Source organism: Aureobasidium melanogenum (assembly GCF_000721775.1).
Source record: "Aureobasidium melanogenum CBS 110374 unplaced genomic scaffold scaffold_22, whole genome shotgun sequence".
NCBI lineage: Eukaryota > Fungi > Ascomycota > Dothideomycetes > Dothideales > Saccotheciaceae > Aureobasidium > Aureobasidium melanogenum.
The window spans coordinates 160,385-180,733 of record NW_024470074.1 but is presented as its reverse complement, the minus strand read 5'-3'; the positions used below and the strand labels follow the sequence as shown (position 1 = coordinate 180,733).

At 44.1% G+C, this 20,349-nt stretch overlaps 4 protein-coding genes across 4 annotated transcripts; 2 read left to right on the top strand and 2 right to left on the bottom strand.

Annotated features, from left to right (window-relative positions):
• Positions 1-6,013: 6,013 nt before the first annotated feature.
• On the bottom strand, positions 6,014-7,294 carry M437DRAFT_22713 (acid protease; the record flags this gene model as incomplete). Its single annotated transcript, XM_041019046.1, has 1 exon — positions 6,014-7,294. A coding segment is annotated over one exon (1,281 nt), but the record flags the coding sequence as incomplete, so codon positions are not given.
• A 1,429-nt stretch (positions 7,295-8,723) lies between these two features.
• Positions 8,724-8,999, top strand: M437DRAFT_21207 (uncharacterized protein; the record flags this gene model as incomplete). The annotated part of the gene is made up of 1 exon (XM_041019012.1): positions 8,724-8,999. A coding segment is annotated over one exon (276 nt), but the record flags the coding sequence as incomplete, so codon positions are not given.
• Positions 9,000-11,009: 2,010 nt separating this feature from the next.
• On the bottom strand, positions 11,010-13,076 carry M437DRAFT_55422 (AAT family amino acid transporter; the record flags this gene model as incomplete). Its single annotated transcript, XM_041022868.1, has 7 exons — positions 11,010-11,396; positions 11,445-11,659; positions 11,713-12,119; positions 12,175-12,296; positions 12,350-12,632; positions 12,737-12,838; positions 12,892-13,076. 7 exons carry the CDS (start codon positions 13,074-13,076, stop codon positions 11,010-11,012), a joined length of 1,701 nt encoding a protein of 566 aa, XP_040876974.1.
• Positions 13,077-16,654: 3,578 nt separating this feature from the next.
• M437DRAFT_55560 (uncharacterized protein) lies at positions 16,655-17,074 on the top strand (the record flags this gene model as incomplete). The annotated part of the gene is made up of 1 exon (XM_041022899.1): positions 16,655-17,074. One exon carries the CDS (start codon positions 16,655-16,657, stop codon positions 17,072-17,074), a length of 420 nt encoding a protein of 139 aa, XP_040876973.1.
• Between the last annotated feature and the right edge of the window lie 3,275 nt (positions 17,075-20,349).

The following is a 20,349-nucleotide window of genomic DNA, read 5'->3' as shown; positions in this document are numbered from 1 at the left end:
TTATTTACTCTCCTAGTAGGAAAGGTAGTTAAGTAGTATATAGTAAAGTATTTCCCTTTACTTAGCATATCCTTAGTACCTATCTATAGGTATATTAAGAGGCTTTATCTTATATAAGTAGGAGTTTAGCTTAATTTTCCTTATCTTTATCTATATTATTACTATAGAGAGGGCTTTCCTCCTTCGTCTATAGCTAACTAGGTATTACTTATAAGGCCTTATAGCATATAGATAGTACTTATAGCCATGCTTGCCGTTCTCCTATCTTATTATCTATTCCTTATTAGCCTTATCTTATTCTACTCTCTTCTTTATAGACTAGAGGGTATATGTTTAATAGCTATAGGCCCTATAGAATTTATATACTTTATTTAGGCTCTTACACTATCTAGCTACTTATTTAGCTATTTTATCTACCTCTTTATTACTACGGATTCTAATATAGGAAAGAATCTATTATAAAATAATGTTAATCCTCTTCCTTCTTACCTATTCTAATTTAGCGATTACTTACTAGGTAATGTATTACCCTAATATTATCTTTAGGTTCGTAACTACTTATATTATAGCTTAGTTATCTATAAAGATTGTCATCCTATTACACTATTTAAGCTCTTATCTAATCTAAAGAGCAAGTTCTATCCCTACTAGTTCGGCTAAGTATATAGTAGATTTAGTATTATTACCTATATATCTTATCCTTACCCTTCTTATATCTAGGCACTAGGTAGTAGCACCTACTTATTCCTAAATCTCGCTTTCGTCGGTATATATAATAGCATAGCGGTAGTTCTACTTTACCTACCTTACTATGCTTTAATATAGCTAGATAGCTCTCTCTTTTAAGCTTATAATATAGCTCTCTAGAGGCGTCTACTATAGGCTAGCTATATTAGTTATAATTAGTTTAATTGTTTCTAGTTCTTGCCTTATAATCCTATTTCTCTCTATATACTACTATTTAAGGGCTTATAGAGGCATTATCCCTTTCTAGTTATAGGTTCTTAGCCCCCTTACTTATAAGATTACTTAGTACATATCGCTACCCCTAATTCTATATAGAGTGTTCGTATTCCGTTATCGAATATAGAGCGTAATCGGTATAATGTTTATCTCGACTTCTAGAGTAGCTAGGGCTATAGTACGCTATACTTTTATCGCCTATCTAAAGGCTACTTTCTAGGCTAACTTTAGAATCCTAGTAATGTCGGCTATACTTATTTTGTTTCTATATCCTAGATCTAATCTATACTATACTATGCTTATATATATAAGCTTTAGAAGTAAGACTACTTTATATAGTTATACGCCTTACTATATTATTATCTTCTAGGTAGATCCTAATATCGCTTAGAATTTCTTTATAGATGTTATCGCACTCTTATAGAGGTATTATATATAGTATAAGCTAGTAAGTTACTTATTAAGTACTACTCCTAGTAGCTTTATAGTTTAGCTTAGTTATATAGTTACCTTAGAAAGGATAAGTAGGGCTTCTACTTCTATATCTACCTTATTTTTTGTAAAATGTATTAGGACATATTTTTAGGGTATAAATACTAACCTAGTCCTCTCTACCTATTTTATCGCTCTCTTATATATAGTAGCTAGAGTAGAGGCATTATTAGCCTTTATATTCCTTATTACTAGTATGCTTATGTCGTTAATATACCCTATAACTATGTTCTCTAGATCTCTAATATTAAGTAGGTCTACATTATAGAATAGGTATAATATTAGGGATAGCGGCGATCCTTATAGTATCTCTATACTTATAAGGATTAGGCTAGAGGTGCCTTCCTTTAGTCTAATCTCTATTATTCTTCTGTCTAGGTAACTTTCTAACTACCCTACTAGCTATAGGTAGATATATCGCTTTTATAGGTTATAGAGTAGCCTCTAGTGCAATACGTTATTAAAGGCACCTATAATATTAAGTATAAGGAGTAAGGCGACCTTACTATTTTCCTATATAGTATAGACTTTCTTAACTAGGAGATAAAGTGCGTATTTATATAAGGTAGCTTTCTTACCTTCTATATAGTATCTTAGTAGTAGCTAGTATTTCTTAGCGTAGTATTATAGTTAGTTTGTAACTACTAAGTCTAGTATCTTTCTAATTATATTTATAAGAGTAATTAGTCTATATAACTTAGTCTCCCTATATATAGCCTTCTCTAGTTTTAGGATTACTACTATAGTTAAATACTTAAAGTACTAAGGGTAATGCTATATATAGATATAAGTGTTAAAGAGCTTTTATAGAGGCTCTATAAGTATATCTACTATATTTTTTAATACCCTATTTAGGATCCGATCTAGGCTAAAGGCCTTCTCTACTATAGATTCTTAGATTGCTCTCTAGACTTCTTCTTCTATTACTTCTAGGTAGGGTACTAGTAAGGAGTATATATACCTTAGGATATCGCTTAAGTCTGCTAGTAGTAGGGCTAAAAAGAAGGTACTTATAAAGGCTATAGCCTTCTACTCCTACTCCTTTAGTCTTACTCCTTAGTATAGGATCTTTAGTATAAACGCTATCTTTAGGTTATCCTTATTTTTTACTTACTTAGCAAGTTTCTATAGAGCCTTTAGCAAGTCTACTTATAATACCCTTTCCTTATAGTCTCTCTAGTTTACTTAGAGGATAGCATTCTATTTCTCTCTTCTTACTTTTTTATATTCCTTTTAGCTATTACTATCTATCTATCTCTACTATCGTTATCTAGCCCTTTTCTTTACCTAGATCTTCTCTTAGACTTCCTTATAGAACTCTAGCTCAGTATATATCTAATATACCTACACCTTTAGCATAGAGTGTTCTATCGCTTTATTAATTGTTTATGTAATTTCGGCCGCCTTATAATCTACCTACTCTCTTATCTAAAGAGGTGCCTCTTAGCTAAGATTATTTTATAGGTAGTCCTAGAGCTTATCTATATCTATTACCTTATAGTTTCGCTAGGCTTTAACTAGTGCTTCTAGAGTCTATATTCGGATAACCGTTTCTATAGGTCTATAGTTAGATCCTACATTAAGTCTTAGCTATATTTAGCACTCTTACATCCTCTACTAGAGGTCTTCTATAGCCTAGACTAGGTTAATTGTTAAGTCTCTATTCCCTATCTAGTCTCTTAGTCTAGTTACTATGCTAACTAAGAGGCACTAGTCTATACCTACTCTAGTAAGGACTCTAATAAAGCTAGAGGTCTAGTTAGCTAGGCTTAGGTAGTCCGTTAGCCCTAACTATCGTTTGTAGTAGAGGTTAAAGTCCCCTACTACTATCTATTTGTGCGTTACTATAGCCTAAACTACCTAGTCTAATATTAGGAGGACGCTATTTCTTAGGATCCTATTATATTCTAGGTTCGGTTCCCTCTCTCTTATATGTAGGTTATATATATTATAAATAGCAATTAGTATTTTGCTACTAATTATAATCGAAACTATGTCTTTACTATTATATAAGTATACTCTTAGTTTTCCTATATCTATTCCTCGGTAGATATATAGGCATACTCTAGGTCTTTCTTTACTTAGTAAAAGTACTATATAGAAGAGCCCTCTATTTAGGTTATACATTATCCTAATATCTAGTCTTATATAAGGCTCTTAGATAGTAATAATGTCATATAACCCTATATCTAGGTGCCTAAGTAGTTAGGACATTATAGCGAGTTTTCTACCTATATTATACTATATAATTTTAATCTATATAGTGTCCCTATTTATTAGAGGCACTATTATTCTATATCCTTATACTACCTTACTATAAGTAGCATCTTACTACCTTCTAGAAGCCCTCCTATTACGCTAATAGTAAAGTAACTTCCCTATACTAGCTATCGTCTATAGCTTTAATAGCATCTAATCCTAGTTTATACTATCTATCCTAGATAATAGCTACTATTTAGCTTGCTATAGCTCTCTTTGCCTAGTTTAGGGTTATTATAGGTTTTAGCATAGTAGTTTTATATACTCCCTATAGGCGTAAGGCCGACGCTATTTCCTAGTTTCTTAGTATACTTATCTAGCTTCTAATCCTTTCTACTATAGATCTTAAGCTTATTTTAGATACTGCTACTACCTCGGCTAGGGTTAGGTCTATAGCTAGTCCTTTCCCTATCTAGACCTCGTAACCCGGAATATTAAATAAGACTACTAAGCCTTTCTTAGATAGTCCTAGGCTAATTACTAGGTCCTCTAGATAGTAGGGCTAGAGCTTAACCTTTTCTTTCTCCCTCTTTACTCTCTCTATATCCTGTTTATAGTAGATGTATCTCTAGTCCTACGTAGGGTAGGTACCCTTATATAGAGTACACGTTTATAGCTTACTTAGTACTAGGTAGTCTTAGGTAAGGTGTTCCTTTATATAGTGTCTATATACTTCTTTATTACGACATTAGTATATTATATGTCTATATTTATAGTACTTAAAGCATTATAGTACTCTATATGCCTTATCGTACCTAATAGTACGCTTTACCTAGCTCTCCTAGGTAAGGATCTCTATAGCTATTACTATATTTGCTCTTACCTTTATTATAAAGCTAATAACTATCATCCCTATTACTTTGCCTTATCTTAGTCTTACTATCTAGTCTATATAGTTAATCTTATAGTTAGCTAGTAGTTAGTAATTCGACCTAATAAGGGTATACTTTATCTATTTCTATTCTTATAGATTAAATATCGATATTAGAATGTTTATTACTATAACTATATATACTAGTATAACTACCTCTACGCTTTTATTAAGGTATATTACCTATTATAGTCCGTTTATTATTAGTCTCTTAGCTATAGCTATGTCCTTCGTAATAAGGAGATAGTCTTCTAATACTTAGACCGTCGCTATCTTAATTACCCTATTTCTGCCTAGGCTAATAAGTAGTCCTACTCTTTTAATACCTTTGTTTGCTATCTTAACTACCTAGGTAGAGGTTTTACTATGTCCTAGTCTAGCTCTATTGTTATTATTAAAGTTTATCTTAACTCTAATTTTCCTAAGCTTATAAGAAGAGATTAGGGCCGCGGACGTTAAAGTTATTCTACTTAGTACTAATTAAGGGTAAGACTATAGTAGGCTATTAGTAGTAAGTGCCTTGATGAATAACTTAGTCCTACTTGCTATAAGGGAAACCCTAGGCTAGAGGGACATAGCTTTAAGAATCTTAGTAGTAAGTGCGTCTAGGTCGCCCTTAGTAGTCGCCTCTAGGTGTATTGCCTTTGCTGGCCCCCCTAGGACCTTCCTAATAAATTTAAGCATAGACTTAAAGAGAGCATTAGTCTTTACCTAGGGGTAGGCCTTTACCTTGCCTTTCTTAGTCATGCGGCTAGCGCATTCTATTATTATAGAGATTTTATTCTAGATTTTGCGACCGTAGGCGCTTAGATTTGGGTCCTTTTGCCCGACCTCCGGCCATGGTGACTCGGCGGCGACCTAAGTGCTCATTCTATCGATAGAGCTTAGGTCGGCGAGTAATTTGGCGTCGGTCCGGGGTTTATTCAGTATAATTTGATCGAGTTATTCCAAAAATCAGATTTCGCGCGATTGTGATGTTTTTCCCTGCTCTCACTCTCATCAAGGCTTGGTTACGTTGTGATTTCATTTTCTGGTCTTCACATCGAACCGATAGGATCGAGATTCGTTGTGTCCTCGATATGATGATGTTGGATATGAACAAAAAGTGATGATACGTTGGAAGATGTTGTACATTGGTGTTTGGTTTATTCTCATGACCTAGAAAAGATCGAAGCGATGCTGCTTTATCCAGGACCTTGCTAGATCTCCAGGCGCCGTCAAGCGATGGCTAGCTCGGAGGGTTGCATGTAGTGTTCGGATGAGGCGATCTGTTGCAGTGGGTCTTTATGTCATGATAACGCACGCTTGCTTGCGTTTGCTATATAAGGCGGCTTACAACATGAAAGCGGCAAACGTAATTGAAAGCAACAGAGCACTAGCCAGAGACGCTCCGACAGTGACATCGGCCGTTTGAACGGCAGCTCCGCCGCTCAAAACCGTAGGTTCGGGACCAGAAGTCTGTCCCACTGCGCTGGTTGCAGTGGCGAGAGATGGGCTGACTGAGGCAGTAGCATTGCCGTCGACAGATACGGTTTGATGGGCACCGAGTGCACTTGGCTGCTTCGCTGCGTCCATGACTCCGTGGGGTCCAGCCTCGACAGCAACGACATTGGAAGTGGTGGACGAGAGACGAGCTTGCGCTATGGAGATCTGTCCGTTATCCATGTCGAAAATCCAGTATCCAGCGCGCATGATAGGAGTGCCTAAGAGTATATATTTGGTCTCTGAACTGATCGGTGAGACCATCAGGCGACACGCATCTTCTCCTCCGAGTTGTGCAACCTTACCGGTATCTAGTACTGCCGGAGTGAAGAATGAGGCAAGAGGGACTTCCAGCTGGACATGATTAGTCCCATTGCCAGAGAAAGAGAAGGCAAAAGATGTCTTGTTTGCAATCTTGCTGCAAGGTATCAATCCAACATTGTCTTCCAGTGTGGAGCCAGTCATGTTGATGACCTTGCTATAGACCTCAGAAGTGACAAGCCAGTCTGAAGTGCCAGAATCTGGCCACACAGGCATGGTCTGTTCGCCAGGTGCGATGACTGCCTCCTGCTGGCCATCCTCGTGCGTCATGGATACTTCGTCCAAATGCAAGAAGTAAGTGATAGTCATTAGCTCACCGTTGTCCACTTTATTTGGCAGAATGTTCAGGGTTGTGAGGTTGCCGGTGTATTTCTCGGTATCGAGACCACCAAAGAGGATAGAGCCGTAACTGCTCACTTCGTTGAGGTAGATACTGAAGAGACGCGAAGCAATGGCGCCGGCGTCAACAAGCGACTGGACGAAAGTGGGGTACTTTGGTTGACCTTCCTTGACAGCCTCTATATAGGGATAGGCAAGGCCCATGATGCCAGCGTAGTCGCCATTGGGTAGCAGGTTGCCACTGCTTTGGTGTGCTGCGCCGAAGTGAGCACCGCCAATGTTGAGATCACCGATTTGGATCACATCAGTCACAAGGTCTGCAGCAAGAGCACCATTGTTGTCGGAGGACGTGGTGACTCCGCCATAAGTTGCATTGATGCCGTTGGGGGAGAGCATTTTGAAGGTGGATGAAGCCGATGTATTGTATGTCCCACCGGGGCATTTGGAAGCAGTTTTCTTTGATGTGCAAAACGATTCAGCAGCGAGAAATATCGTGTCACTACTTCCAGTGTCGATCAATACGCTCTGAGGCTGAGGAGGGGTGCCCAGGGTGAGATTGATCATGTATCTATCTCCGATAGAATTGGCATAATTGGTCGTCAATGCAGATTCCGAAGTACCTCCTACATCGCGTTCATTGAGAACTGGGAAGTGTGAAAGTTGTTTGCTCCTGAGGGAGAATTCGAGTGTGCCTGCAGCCCGAGCCGTGGAAGCAGAAAGGAGAGCGAAGGAAATCGTCGCTGAAGTCAACTTCATGGCAACGAACAAGAAAGTGACGATAAGATGTAGCCAAGGATAATGTGCTATGAACAATGGATGACAATGAAGAGATGGTTTAAAGATGGATGCAAATATGCTTTATATACTGGCAATGGCTGTGAGCCAGTAGTGTGAATCCTTTAAAGAAGCATCATAGTCATGATTTGCACGAGGACCTGTTGCTAGATCCGGTATGCAGGGCGCCTGAGGCCATGAGCTGCAGTTGGTGGTTCCAACAGTGCTAGATTCATGTAGATTGCATGCTGTTGCTGAATCCTTCAGCGTTGGTTTGGTTGGTTCACAGCATCCTACAACTTAGCGCCGTGTCTCGGTCCCTTCCGCATAACGTGCATAATCTCCACGTTATACGTCACATGCTTGCATATCTCGACATGAAACAGTTGTTAACCTTGTGGCAGAGAAAACAGAAAAGATGCGCAGCCTCCGCAGCGAATCTATAGAGGATGAGATGCGCGGGTTGGATACTTGCTAAGGCATGGCGTTCTGTTGCTCATACAATCCCACGCAGATCATGATCCTGCAGACCATTTGTAGTTTTTGGATGCAACAGTCTATCGTCCTGTTGATCGGCGCGCTCTGCTGGTCTGATTCAGCCTATTCCTGGTACAGCGCGTATCAGCGCATCCAGGGGGAGCTGCATGACTCGGTGCTTGCAACACTCAGATCTGCACATGGCGCAAGGCTCGTCTATGCATACCAAACAAAAGTCAAATCCTTCAAAGCAGTCGCCGACCACTCTATACCAGACCACTCACTCGGGAAAGTACTGTAGGTTTTCGCCGTCTTTTGGGGACTATCGAAAAGCATGTTTCAAGGTGATGTAACATTATGCTTGTGCAGCATACTGGCTTCCACTTTTGGGGCTGAGCAACACGGACATCCAAGGGGGAAGGAGCGATCCGGGGCTTTTCATACTGCCGCACGGCAACAAAAGACTGAAGCACGAACAAGCATGCGCAGCCACCACCAAGCCTTGTGGCGAGGAACATGCGCCGTAAACAAGCTCTTCTCTGCAACACAAAGCTTGATATTCTCAACAGTCTATTCTTGGCTATGCTAGAATGCTCTTACTATGCCTGCGAGCACTCTACACATGGTCATGCCACTTGTTGTCCATTCCAACACCTCCAGTATGGCATGTTGGCATCCACTTGTTGGAGGCTCATTGACTAACGCTAACTTGATTTACTACTATTCTGGCATTTTCACGCATGCCATCCACGAGCGTCGCCAAGCCGACCCTCTCGACTCCATCCCTCAATACAACTTCGACATGTGCCATGAATCTCTCAACGGCGCTAAACTCACCTTCACTCCTGCTGGACCTGGCAGCTTTCAGGTTGCTGGTGTTCCTTCTACTTGCATGGTCCTTGCTACTGCTTTGACTGGCAGTTTCAATGCTGGAAATCCTACTTCTCTTGGTGCCGACTCTCTCAAGTTCACCGGTCTTACCGATGATGAGATGAACCAGCTTCAGTCTTACTTCCACTAGATGGCTTCTTGAAGACATCGCCTTTCGGTAAACAATCTGATAGCTATTTTGGGATCGGCTGAGATGGTCAGAGTGATGGATGCAGATGATAGAATTTCCTTAGTCACGTTTTGTATATAGGTTTTTGTTTTTGATCATGTTTCGTATTTCATTAGCTCGCTTGTTCTTCTTGTCATTTTAGAATGCAGTATATCAGCTACCATGGTTTGCATCAATATCTTGGTCCATTGTGCCTAATGAACTTTGACTCTTGCCAATCTGGCCGACCATCATTACCTGCAAACAAGTACAGAAGTTTGAAGAATGCATACCATCTAGGGATGTCAGGAAGATAACAATAAGCATATACACTTGGCACGGTCTTAGGAAAAGCTTGACTTGCACTTGATTGTAGGTCGAAATAAGCTATGTCAGATACGAAGTCAAGCTTACTGCCAAGAACTGTATAGCTTAGCTCGATGTACACTACCTCTGTGCCCATAAAGTGTGATTGAGAATCTGACAACCTTGTTCCTGACAGTTCACACATAAGTACTTATGACAGGTACAGTACAAACAACCTTAATCTCCAAAGTAAAGATGTAGGTTTTGGGATCCAATCGGCAAAAATGCTAAGTACAGTAAATGTCGCTAATTCATGCCAAGTAGACTAGAAATCATCTGAAGCCCTTGTGCTCTATTGCGTCTTTCAACTTCTTTCAGCAGCTCCTCGTGTACCTCATGGTAAGCCCACTTTGGCGCTGCCCAGAACCAAAATGTGAACACCCAGACAAAGCCCACAGCTTTCCAACACAAGCGAGGCAAGAATCGTCGCAGCGGCGAAGCTGCACCGATGACCATTCCTTCTATCGCAATGACGAGGAAGTTCATACAGTAAAAAGCAACATCATCCACAGCTTCTACGAGATTCCCTTCTTGCAGAGAAATGATGGCGTGAGCCACGCCTGAAATCAAGAAGATCATGAACGCCAGGAAGCACTTCTCGAATCTGAGACCAAGGTAGTTGTAGTGCAGCTTGTCCGCGACAACTCTTGCAAGGCCAAGGTAAGGTCTGTAAACCAAGTGGTGCCAGAACCTGCCCCAGTACCGACGAAGACTGTAAGCTTCGAGAGGGCTTCCAAACAAAGGCGGCCACTCTTCAATGGCATTTTCGATTTAGGATCAGAGTGTTGGTGATTTGGTGTTGGTTGGCAAGGCCTGGTGCCTAAAGCTGTTGGTCCTGTTAATGGCACAATTCACGGCTAGCACATCACAAATTGATAGTGTCTCCGTTTCTACCAATGCTCTCTACATGGACAAGTGTGTTGTCGATTCATAACAGAGTGAAGTCGTGGTGGGTGTTGAGCAAATGATGGCAACCAACACAGCCGCTCCTCCGCCGGCTCACGGCTCGGCTTCGGTACCCTTGGATAAATAGCATTCCCTAACTTTGCGGTCACACCGGCTTCTAGAAGAAAACGTTGATGCAGTCTTGACTTGCAGTGACCGCACATTAACTTCGTGGCATAATCCAGGTACGCGAGGTCGCTCACGCGACACTGTCCGTGCAAAGCATACGCAAGAGCGGGTGAGCCGATTGCGGGACAGAGCGACTGGCAGGTTTGACGAATACCCGGCTAAACCTCCTCCTTCTAAATTCTCCATTCTCGGATCGAGAGCATAAGTTTGTTCAATTAGCCAGACCGCGCACTCTCATTCTCTATCTCGTGGTCATACGATCAACTTCCGGAACAGACATAGATACAGCTATTGCATTTCGAAGGACAAAAGCTAGGAGTATTTACTAAAGAACTTGTCTAATTAAAAGAAGACACTATATGTACAGCAGCGTAGCACCAAGTACTCGAGCTTGGAGTGGTACCAGTTTACAAAAAAAGTAGATGTCGATCTGGCTAGTGAGCATCAAAGGGATTCGACTTTTTTTTTTAGGAGAAAGAAAGATGGTGCCCTGCCACATGCTATCCAACATGCAGCGACCAATCCCTCTTATGTCGAGATGTCAGCTCACACTTAGATGAAAGCACCCAAGAATTCCTTGACACTTTGCGTAAAGGTTCTCTTCTCTTGAGCTTCCGGAACACCAGCCATCGCTTCGCGGGCAACCTCACTCATACCGCTGTAAATGTCGATGTCCTTTGTTCTGATGAAGAGCGGACGGTCTGCAGGCTGGACGAACCAACTGTAAACCTTCCAGACAAGGTAGAGGAAGACAAGCAAGGGGCCAGCAAGATAGTCTTGGAACCAGTCGGTAGCGTTCAGGTTGGGGCCACCCACGGGGTAGAGGGCGACATAGAATTGGGCCAGGAGAGCGATGACGGAAATGAAAATGACGAAGTACGAACCCCAAAGGCCAGCAGAAGCTTTGTAGGGCAGCTCATCGAGGCTGTGACCATTGTGCTTCCTATTGATGGTTAGTCGTGTTACTACACGAGACTAGAACATAACATACCAGGCTGAGCGGAATCTGATATGGGCAATACCAATACCGCCATAGATGAACAGAATTGAAAGACCCGACAACGAAAGGAGCCAGTTGAAGATGTTACCGCCGCTTGGCGCCAAGTTGATGAACGCAAGACATCCGAAAAGAAGCTGGAGGATGACGACGTTGAGAGGACGACCCTTCTTGTCAACATAGGCCATAAACTTAGGAGCCATACCTGATATAGAGGTCAGTCTTTGTAGCTGGCAAGCATCTGAATTTTGTACTTACCATTGGCAGCCAGAGCCTGGATTGTACGAGTAGAGCCAAAAGTACAGGAGTTTGCGACACTCAAGACTGAGATCAGAATGACGGCGTTGAAGATGGAAGGGAGAACCTTGATACCAGCAAGCTGGATTGCGATGACGAAGGGTGAGTGGCGAGACGAAGAACCGGGGTCACTGTACGCAGGGCTGTTTGCTGGCACGATCAACCCGACAAGGAGAAGGTTGACACAGTAGAAGAGGATGATACGGAAGATAACCTGCTTCGAGGCCTTGGGGATCTCTTTCTTGGGGTTGATGGTCTCAGCTGCGGCCAATCCAGTCAATTCGGTTCCAGTGTAAGCGAAGGCTGCCGTGACGAAGACACTGCAGAAGCCATGGAAGCCGTTGAGGAATGCACCTGGCGAACCGGTCCTAATCACGCATAGTCAGTGTCTGTTATGCCATGCCAAGTCCACGAAAGACGAACCAGTATCTTCCACCAATGTAGCCTCTAGGGTCGGTAGGAACGCCACCACAGTCAATGATGATACCAAGAATCATGAAGCCGACACAAGCAATGATCTTGATCGCGCTGAGAGCGTATTCAACCTGTTGATATCAGTTCACACGTCTTTTACTCGTCTTCATGCCAGACCACTTACCTCAGCGTAACCTTTTACGCCAAAAATTTGGATGACAACGAGCGCGACCAGCACAGGGACGATGTAAGCAGCTGCGTTGGTGTTTTCAGAGCCTTTCCAGTAATGAATAGTGTTGACAGCGACGGAGATTTCGTAGGGAAGGACGGTCAGCCAACTGATGGCGTATTCCCAAGCGCAAGCGAAACCGAACGATGGATCGACGAAACGGCAGATGTACATTGCAAAAGCACCATTGATGGGGTATACAACGGACAATTCTGCGAGAGCTTGCATCATGAAGTAACTGGATATTATGTCAGTCAGGAAAGTGGAGACCTTTGGGTCCAAAGACATACACTTGAACACCTAAAGACAGTTAGCAAGCGCAGAGTGCTCATTGCGGACAACTACTCACCAACAACGAAGAAGCCAATGAACACAGAGGCGGGACCACCAGTCTGGAAGGCACCTCCTGAACCAACGAACAAACCACCACCGATTGCACCGCCACTATAGATCTTGATCAGTATGGTTATAGACTCGAGACATGTTAGCAAGCTTACATAGCAATCATCTGCATGTGTCTGCCCTTGAGGGCCCTGTGGAGATCATTCTGGTCGCCAACCACCAGATCATGAACCTCCGGCTCGGTGCCTAGCTGGTGACCATGGAAATGTTCGCCGAGAGTGCCACGGTGAGGGCCCTTCTCGCCTTTGTCGCCGTATGACTTGATTTCTTCGTCACTCATTTTTGCGACACGATTGATGAAAAAATGTTGACCAGAAATGCGACTGCGACAACCCTTGTTTTGAGTCCTTTCGGGAACTGCGGGAAATAAAAGACGGCGACGGAATGCAAGGATGCGCCAACCGCAACGTTCCAATGATAAGCGCTCCTCGTCTGGTCAGAAATACGCCACCCACGGCCTTGATAGGCACTTGTTTTTGATAAGCCTCGGTCAAGAAAGCAAAATATCAGCGAGTGGTGTCATTTGATCGGGCAATAGAAATCCTACAAATCCTACGTCCCTTACAAGATACAAATGATTCGAGGGTCATCTGTGTGATACGTGATACTGCACCTCGACCTTCCTCTTCTGGATCAATCGTGTTGCCTACCTCATGCACAAATACGATGCTGACTGTGAACGAGTCTTGAGCTTCTTCACCCGGTCAAATCCTTCATCTCAAAAGACGCCTCAGTCGTTAGTCGGCGAAATTGGCCTGCTCGTCTGGACGTCAGGCGCGCATTGTCTTTGTACAGAAAGAGGTGACGCGCTCAAGATTGCTTAACAGGTCTTGATTGGCTCGGCGTCAAGCCTACAACGTGCAAGGTTGTGAGGAGAATGAGGGGAGATAAGACTAACCTTATTCTCTTAGCCAATGAACATCAAGTCTAGATCCTGGCCTTTATCTCTGCAACTTGAAGATCATCGCTTTCCTGCTCTTTCCCCAGACGTCATCAGGGACCGATTATCAAAAAACAAATCGTGCACCGCGTGGTTGAAGATGAAAAATAAAGGTGCTTGACTGCTCCATGTGTGGTAGCGTTGACGAAATGCACAATTCCAGACCATGAGCGGCTCCGTACGAATCCGTTTTGCGGTCAACTCGCGACTTCCCCACAATGGTCTCTCGGCTGCCATCGTTTCCGGGGACTCGCTGTCAATCACTCAGCTACCTATCTCTTGCTCATTACACATATCAACCAAGAACGGTCTTGCAAGCCTGGTCGCTAGCTTCTACCGTGACTCGTCCATTGTCCTCGTAAACATGCTCAATGAAAGAAGCGCTCGGTCTGCGATAAGATGAAGAATCACATGAAAACGTCAAAATTTTCTAGAAAACTCGCACTTCGGCTTCGATGTTCTGGAACAATGCAATCAAAAACAGGAGCTTACGAATGGGTTGCGCCATGAAAAGTCAATGATCTTTTATGGTTGTGCAACAGAAGACAAATCGCGAAACGCAGAACGAAGAACACAAAATAGGGCGGTCGAAGGTAGTCTGATCGAGATTCGGGACCGAGGCATCATAAAGATGGCTACGGATGGCAACAAAAGCTAAGTTCACGGTTGCTCTGTTCACTCCTTCCGGTAGGGCATATAGCACTACCGGCTTCCATGAACGACTTGCAACACTCTAAGAAGACATCCACCGCGGCGTTATGAACAACACAAATCATGTCGATGTTCCCACCTTGAAGTTTTCTTGTCTCTCTTGTCGATGATGGATGGCTTGTGTAGCTTTCTCATCCAGGCTTATCAGAGTTGCTAGACACTGTACAGCATGAGGGCCACTCGGCCCACAAGGAACTTCTGAATATTCGCGTGTCAAGACCTCAGCATACTTCTCAACAAGGTATCTTCAAAATACAACACATGTGCGTTTGGGCAAGTTTATCACGTGCAAGTTTCTAGTCATCCACCTGGACGTGACAATCTCGTTTTGACCATTGCGAGAAAAACTGCCTCCAAGGCTCTAGTACTTATTCTTTACGTATGCCTATCGTCGGCATTCCTCTTGCAGGCTCGGTCTCGCACTGTCGTCTTGACTGACGCTGCAGAGGCATGGCAGATCATGTCCGTCAGCAGCTAATAAACCGGACCTGACTCTGGAAGACGCCCAAGGAACAAAGATATAAAACAATACGGTCCCGAATATCATGGAGCTGCCACACTTGTTACCTCGAATTATGCCAATAGGACGACAGAGATTTACATTGAAGACAGCAGCCGCGGTCTCGTTCGTCTTGTGCAAGCCCCAATTGTCTCTCCATCGCCTCCAGGTGACAGCATCGATGTCTGCTCACTAGCGAGATCCCAAACCAGGATGGACTCTACGGTGATGATGCCAGTCCAATTCACAAGCCAGACTGTGATCTCTGGTAGCAATGGGTGAACAGCATCACAACCAAAGTTTTGTACATGGTGCTTCCAACTTCTGGTATAGCTTTATATGCGACGATGCTTGCTCGCTCCATCAGCCTCGACGCGGAGCTGATATTCCAGAAGTATGACTTTATGGATCTTTGTTGTCTTACTGTCCTCATTATACTTCTAAATCCAAACAGCATCATCCCAAGGTCATCCAGGAAGCCTATAAGTCGTTCTGACTCGCATACAGCGTCGACTGTCTACATCGAAGTTGCTTTGAAGTCTTGCAACGTGTAGCCTTATCGAGATGCGCCATGAGCTATTTAAAGCGAACGCGCTGAACATACATGGAGCGTTCTTTGGTCATCTCCTCATAGACCTTGAGAGTCTGCTGTGCAGATCACATAGAACATAGCATGAACGATAGGCTTCACAACGAAGAGTAACAATTTAAAAGCAAAAGATGTAAGCTGCAAGCGAACCCGCCATTCTGTGGATATCAGAATGACAAGATTATTGAGCAGCGCTTATGTTGCATTCCTGTCGGCCTCTCGAGAATATAAATTTTCTACGGAAAAGGAGAGAAAATCTAAGGGTATGGAGGTACTTTATCAACTTGTTGAGAGGAAGAGGAGTGCGAGGAAGCAAAAGGTTTTATTCTGCTTCGTGGTTGGTCTGTGCAGGCAGCGGGATGTACCGCGTCGCTGACGGGGAACCAACGACGACGTCTGCTGCTTCAGGTGCTGAATAACAGCCAAAACTATCTGAAGTGAAGCCTTAGCCACTGAAACGTCGACCGCGAGGATTGTACGTTTGCAGCTTGCCAAGTGGTAGTCGAGGCTTTCTCGCATCGCTACATTGATAACCATGTTCGGATCTTGCCTCGCAGCTTGTCTTGGAAACGCATGATCATTGCTTGGCCGCTATAGCGACTTCCGAAACGCGTTCTCGATGGATCACGACTTGTGAAAGTTGTGCTCAGGCTTCAATGTAGCAAGATACAGTGAGTTTTGAAAGGTGTTGGCGTATCACATCGAAGCCTTGAGGCTTCGAAGGTGCCTATAGGCTTGGACCCATGGTGCCTGCCGTGTTCGAATTCTTTCCTGTCATGCTTTTCTGCCACTACTTGAGAAACATTTCTCCACACGAACGCTTTCTTTGTTCCTGACAGTCGCTCTTGTCTTTGGTCAAAGAGATGGTTGATATTTCGCTGTATCAGGTCCTCAATAAGATGTAGCATTGATTGCTTCTTTGTCAATTCAGATCCAGACGGACCTCCATTTTGGTTGATAAATAGATGCCGACACCCGTCCATCAAATCGATTTCCTTCTTCCAGAAACACACGCTTTCTTCTCCAGTTCCATATTACAAATATTCTTACTTCAGTCGTCTGCAGCACGACTGAATACCTATCAAAATTTTCTCTACAAACAGGACAACAGAAACAACAATGGTCCGTTTCACCGGCCTCACAATGCTCCTCGCAGCCTTGTGCACCTTCCTCTTTGTCATACCCACCCTCGCCTACTCCGAGATCGACTACCAAGTCATGCACTTCAGCTGCATCAAGAAGGACTGGCGCATCGCCAACGCCATCGACCAGATCTGCGCCAAGAACCTTCATATGCCCGGCTGGGACGCCTCCATGGGCGTAACCTTTGATGGCCACAACAAGGTTGCTGTCCTCGTTAACCCTCCCTGCTGGGGGGATGGCCGTATCAACTCCAACAGCAATGTTTGGATCCCTCAATACTGGTGTCAGAGACAGTTCTGGCAGGTCTGTGCACAGGGTAGTCCCCAAGGTAGGGGTGTGCAAGTTTTCGGTGCCAGAAAGTGTCAGAGTTTCTGGATCACGGATAACAAGTACTAGATACTTGTTTATGGAGTTATGGTTGTTGTTTTCAGTTCTTGCTTTTTTTCTTTGGTTAGCTGTATCCTACCCTTTGTCTCTCTTTGATGTGTCTATTTCCTGATTCAGTTTCTGCATTCTTATAGCCATGGTTTGTTGATTGCACCTTTGTTAGAGATGCACACAAGCTGTATCCTCAAATACACCGTCGTCTCTCCTCGGGCTGTCCCTGTCAACGTACATTTTCCCAGCTAGAAATACTCTACGATGTTGCGGTCGAGCAAACACATTCTTCTCAGGTCTCACGCTCACGTCCTTCACGGGACACAAGAACGAGACAATAAATTCCATCAATCTCAAGTCTCATTACTTTTGTTTTGCTAAAACTACTGTGATTGTTCTCCGGTGCCCTGGACAGCTGGAGCAGCGGCATGACTGCTTTCAAGGCATACAAGTGATAGTTGAGACCTGGCTCTGGCGCGGGATCGACAGTGAGCTGATTGATTATACTGATCACAAACTCGGGACTGGAGTATTCTGATAGGATAGTCGAAAGAGTACATCGAATAGCTCGGATCCAGTCTCAAACGGGCGGCAAAAACTTCGTGCAGCCAGAATGACGTTGTTAATGACAAACCAGCAGACAAGCAGATAAAAGACACAGGTAAGAACGTGCTCTCATGTTTGAGGAAACATAAACAAGGAAGGCGCGAAGGAGAAGGATGGTTGCTTTTTGTCCCGCGATTTGGTCCAGCTTTTGCGCTAACGACATGCAAAAGTTCTCGACACTCGGCATCAGCTCTTCCCGGCACTCGAATCTCATTTGAATCAGCCGTCGAAGTAGGCGACAACAGATAGCAGATGTCAGCCTCAGGTACCTGATCAACATGCTACTCCCACATGGACGCGAAAATTGAGCGAAAGGACTCTGAACTTGGTTGATGCTACCGGATGCCAGTTCAACCACGCCCCATCAGCAACCTCATCGCGATGTGATTCAGTGAGTTTGATTCAGACAGTAAGGAACCAAATGAGATGTGAAGATCTCAAACATCTAGTTGAGCGACAGAGCAGCCTTCTCTGTGATGTGATCGAACCATAGCTGTCAGAATGTGGTCAGCTTCAATATTGCTTGTTAAGCAATCTCTATCACTTGATGCGCTTCTGTTTACTCAAGACATGATGCCTTGCGATGACCGTGGTTTACGGTAGTCAGCTCTGGGCAGGCTCTTGTGACAGAGCGTAAGAACTTTGGACACTGTGCATCTTATAGTACAAAGACTAACGCTTTTGTTCATGATGATGTTCCGAACCACTACTCCTTCTTCTGAAACTTTTTCCCCTCACCGCCATTGCTTTCTGTGCGTTCTTGATGACGACTTTTGTATAGTGGAAATTCAGGCGATCTGAATATGTCATAGAGGCACCCTTCATATGTTTCTGGCACTACGCGTGGCCAGCCATTAGCAAAACAGTGATTGCACATGTAGCGATCAGGATTCGACTGTCCTGAACATTCTGATGCCTCTGGTTTTTCTTGCCACCATCTTCTCAAGAGGCGATTGCGATTACAGCTGGTACAGCAGTGAACAACTCGTTCGGTGGACTGGGTTGGCGCGTGTGTCTTCCACGTATAGCGCTCCACTGCTCCTTTCGAAAGCAATTTGCTTAGAGTCATTGCGCGTCTGATATCGAGATTGTTTGCCCAGGCAAGTGAATTAATCTCGGCATATTTCTCGCTGTGCCGCTTGTTTTTTGCGCGCCAAGATGCTTTCCTCTTGATTACAATCTCGGGTTTCTATGAGCGTTCCTTGAAGCATCGAGTGTTTTCTGACGGAACACAGGATCATTTAGGTAGCGCTCCCGGCGGCGAGCCAGACGTTCTACTTCTTCGGCACTCCGGATTGGCGCTTGTCTTAGACGATTGAGACATGAGAGTGAGCGTGTTGCTAGTTGCCAGGTAGAAAGTCAATCAGGGTAAGATGTAATCGAGGTAAGAACAAGCATCGCACTGATAGGTGCTGGTGGTGCTGGTCGGAGACATCGCGTCGCTGCCGAACCGATCGACCGACAGAGTGCAAGCGTGAAGTTGGACACTACAGGAGTCAATGAGATGCCTCTCCTGGTAAGTGAGGTCGTCAGCTCAGGCTATGATAGCATCGATACCACGTGTTGCTCACATATATGATGGTCACTGCATTGTATGCCAGACGCTGGCAGCCAACGGCTCCAGCTTATGCTAACCCAAAATGGTCAGCGTCTGCATAAAAGTGCTCATCGACAGCACAAGTCACCAGACGGTGCGCCATATATCGCAAAACCACATACTGCATCTAATCAATCAGTCAGAGATGACATGAGTCTAGGCCCTGTCCAAGCCAGGGTATTTCAACCTCACCTCCTTCTGAATCTTTGACCTGGCCTTACAAAAAACTGTACGAACATCAGCAACTGAAGGCATGCATCGACTAGAGCTCAAGACCATCCGGAAAAAGAGCTTGTGACTGTTACAGTCATAGTGAAACCGACAAAAAGAACATGCGTCACGCCAGCGGCGAAGGCGAGTAGAGATGCCAAATCGCAAGATAATGCCAAAAAGATGTGATGAGGAAGAATGATAAGGTAGAACGATGGCAGAAGCTCAGGCTAATGTATAGTAGATAGTATGCGCTTTGCAGAGCAGCACTTGCCGTAGGACTAAAGTGGTCGAACGACGACGCTCTTTCTAGTAGGTCTTTTATGTTCTCCAGGTAGGAGTCAAAGTTTTGTTTAATATGCTGGCTCTCTTGGTTGTTCCTCTTTTGAGATCTAGAGTCTGCTTGAGAGCGCGGTCCACTGTTGCAGTGTATTGCGTCTCCTGACCAGTTCTGGTTGCTGTTGTCGGGTATCGCTTTCGGGTCGCTCTGTCGTCGGCTCGCATGTTTTTTTTCCTGTATGACTTTCCTCATTCTTGAGTCGCTCGTTCGAGACGGTCGAGTCTGTTGGCAGGTGTCAAGCGCCTGCGTGGTCGTTGGGTGGGCAGTCGTTCTTGTCGCGTTTGGACAAATGACAAAAGCCCTCGTCACGATTCCAGCCGAGTGCCTCATTCCGCTCTGAGTTGCTGTTCCTGTGTCTATGTTCAATACTGCTCTTACTTCTTATACACTATTATTTACTCGCTGTCGCCACCGAGAACACCTGGTCGCAGCTGCAACTCAGCATTACATGGTTGCTTGTGCTCCATCATGTCGTCGCTGGGCATCACAATCACATTGATCCGTCAGCTGGCCCCAGGCTCTCACTCGGCTCCCAGCCCC